Genomic DNA, 3,156 nt, shown 5'->3' on the forward strand with positions numbered 1-3,156 from the left:
ATCACTAAAACCGATTATCTAGTTATTTATCTCATTGCTGTTTTGGGACCTTGCTGTATGCAAATTGGCTGCTGCGTTTCCTACATTATAACTGTGACTACACTTTACAAAGTACTCCATTGACTGTAAAGCACTTTGGGATGTTCTGAGGTCATGAAAGGTGCTATATCTTTCTCCTTTGCTAGAGGGGTGATATTTCCTGCTACAACGCTGCAAGAGACTTTGTGAAGCTTGCAAACAAGGGAATGCACATAACTTAATTGGTGATACAATGAGACCTTCCAGTTGCCAATCTTTGTCTGCCATTAACATTTCTGTACAAGTCTAAGAGAAACCACTGCAAATTCTACATTGAGAGTCTATACCGCAGAGGGACTTACTATGTCAACCCCACAGAACCCTACATTGAGAGAGTCTGTACCGTGGACAGACTTATCAATGGCAACCCCAGAGACCCCTACATTGAGAGTCTGTACCTCAGAGGGACTTACACCTCTCCTTGTTTGCGTACAGTTCCATGGCATTGAATGTCCTCTGGTACATAACTCAATTGGCCATTCTCTACATGTGAGGCTACACAGTGAGATTGCCTGCCTATTCAACTGTGTGGGGCATTGTAGCCAAGTCTAATCCTGTCCTCACCTGATCTCCAATCCAGTATGATTTGGACAGGTTGGGTGATTGGGCAGATGCATGGCAGATGCAGTATAATGTGGATAAATGCGAGGTTATCCACTTTGGTGGCAAAAACAGGAAGACAGATTATTATCTGAATGGCAATAGATTGGGAAAAGGGGAAGTGCAACGAGATCTGGGTGTCCTTGTGCACCAGTCGCCGAAGGTAAGCATGCAGGTGCAGCAGGCGGTTAAGAAGGCAAATGGTATGTTGGCCTTCATAGCGAGAGGATTCGAGTACAGGAGCAAGGATGTCTTGCTGCAGTTGTACAGGGCCTTGGTGAGACCACACCTTGAGTATTGTGCGCAGTTTTGGTCGCCTTATCTGAGGAAGGATGTTCTTGTCATGGAGGGAGTGCAGCGAAGATTCACCAGACTAATACCTGGGATGGCAGGAATGACGTATGAGGGGAGATTGGGACGATTGGGCTTGTACTCGCTGGAGTTTAGAAGAATGAGAGGGGATCTCATTGAAACTTATAAAATTCTAACAGGACTGGACAGACTAGATGTAGGAAGGATGTTCCTGATGGTGGGGGAGTCCAGAACCAGAGGTCACAGTCTAAAGATAAGGGGTAAGCCATTTAGGACTGAGATGAGGAGGAATTTCTTCACCCAGAGAGTGATGAACCTGTGGAATTCTCTACCACAAAAGGCAGTTGAGGCCAATTCATTAAATATATTCAAGAAGGAGTTAGATATATTTCTTAAGGCTAAAGGGATCAAGGGATATGGGGAGAAAGCAGGGACAGGGTACTGAATTTGATCAGCCATGATCTCATTAAATGGTGGAACAGGCTCGAGGGGCCGAATGGCCTACTCCTGCTCCTATCTTCTATGTTTCTATACAAACTTCCAGCAGGGGTAATTGGATGGTAATCAGGAGCAGGAACAGTGGTCAGTTTTCCCTTCTCTAACCCAGGGGCGCTGACGTGAATTACAGTGAATAATCTATTCAGTCAGCAGCGAGCAGGGATCAAACCTGGTCTATAGGGCATCCGCTACTTCACTAAAACAAACACACTGAGCTGTCAGGATACTCAGCGATGCTCCTTTATTCATCTGGTGTCAGTGGAGTGCTGGAAATTTTAAACAAAAACACAAACTGCTCAAAAGACACGGCAGGTTAGTCAGTGTCAGGGAGAGATGGACAAACCTTTCAGATGGAGGCCCTTCCTTGGAACTGGTCCATGTTCTGAGCAGGGCTTTACACTTGACACAAGAGGTGCGGCCGTGTATGAAGAGTTTGGGGAGACATGAAGGGCAATTGTGAGATTTGGAATGGGGGGAGAAAGGGAAATAAACTTACAGGCGGGGGTGGGGAAGGCGAGGAGAAACATTTCTTCCTCACCTCCCCAGTGATTGTGCCTGTCACCTCATTCTTTCTGCTTTCCGTTGCTGTGCAGTTTTCTTTATATCTGTCGACGTTGTTTTACATGTGGTAGTTTAATCTTCACAAGTAAATCATCGAGTTAACTCTTAACAAGACAGGGGCAGCCAAGTGATCAACTTTATTTATTTTCCGGGCAGACAGTCTCCGTCCCAGACCTCCAATTTAAGGGGAGGGCTCTTTTAGGTGGAATACGGCGGGGAGCTCTGGATTGCAGCTTCTGATACTGGCAGCCCTGAGAGAGCGAGAGAGGCCAGTCGGACTGGGAGACTCCAGTCTTCGCTGCAACTCAAGTCGCAGTCAGTCAGTCACTCACTTTGAGCGCACAGTCTGCCAATGACTCTGGCGGCAGTCAGGCGGCTCCGGGCAACTTTCTAACTCTCTTCTCGATCTGCAGGGAGAGGGAGAGGGCGGCGAGATGGGGTTCGAATTGGAGCGTTTCAACGAGGAGGTGGACCCCGAGTTGAAGTGTAACCTGTGCGATAAGGTGCTGGAGGACCCGCTGACCACCCCGTGCGGCCACGTCTTCTGTGCGAGCTGTGTGCTGCCCTGGGTGGTTCAGCAAGGCATATGCCCGGTGAAGTGCCAGAGGATGTCCACCAAGGAGCTCAACCACGTCCTGGCTCTCAGGAACCTCATCTCCAAGCTGGACATCAAGTGCGACTACCGCCCCCGGGGCTGCGCCAAGGTGGTCAACCTGCAGAACCTGGCCGAGCATGTGGAGATGTGCGATTACAGCCCGGCCAAGTGCAGGAACAAGGGCTGCCAGGAGGTGCTGAACCTGAAGGACATGGATGTCCACATGCGGGAGAGCTGCGAGTGCCGGCCGGTGGGCATCTGCGACCAGGGCTGCGGCTTAGTGCTGCTGCACCGGGACCTGGGGCAGCCGGGCGAGCGCCACTGCTGCCTGAAGGCGCTGAAAGCCCAGAGCGGCTCGCTGCAGGTCCAGGCGGCCAGCCTGGCGCAAGAGCTCAAGAAGCAGGCCGTCCGCTCCGGCAAGCGGGAGAAGTCGCTGGTGACCCAGGTCTCGGCGCTGCAGAGCGAGGTGCAGCTGACGGCCCTCAAATACCAGAAAAAGTTCAACGAGTACA

At 50.4% G+C, this 3,156-nt stretch overlaps 1 protein-coding gene across 1 annotated transcript in view; it reads left to right on the top strand.

The window, feature by feature from the left end:
- The first annotated feature begins 2,286 nt into the window (after positions 1 to 2,286).
- pdzrn4 (PDZ domain containing ring finger 4) overlaps positions 2,287 to 3,156 on the top strand; it is a 547,764-nt gene continuing 546,894 nt past the window's right edge. Inside the window, exon 1 of the mRNA XM_086008682.1 lies at positions 2,287 to 3,154. Within this exon, the coding sequence (XP_085864808.1) occupies positions 2,484 to 3,154 (671 nt within the window). The 5' untranslated portion in view covers positions 2,287 to 2,483. The remainder of the gene's footprint in view (positions 3,155 to 3,156) is intronic.

This window comes from Somniosus microcephalus, chromosome 16, assembly GCF_052327205.1.
Source record: "Somniosus microcephalus isolate GS21.2 chromosome 16, FLI_Smic_1.0, whole genome shotgun sequence".
NCBI classification, from domain to species: domain Eukaryota; kingdom Metazoa; phylum Chordata; class Chondrichthyes; order Squaliformes; family Somniosidae; genus Somniosus; species Somniosus microcephalus.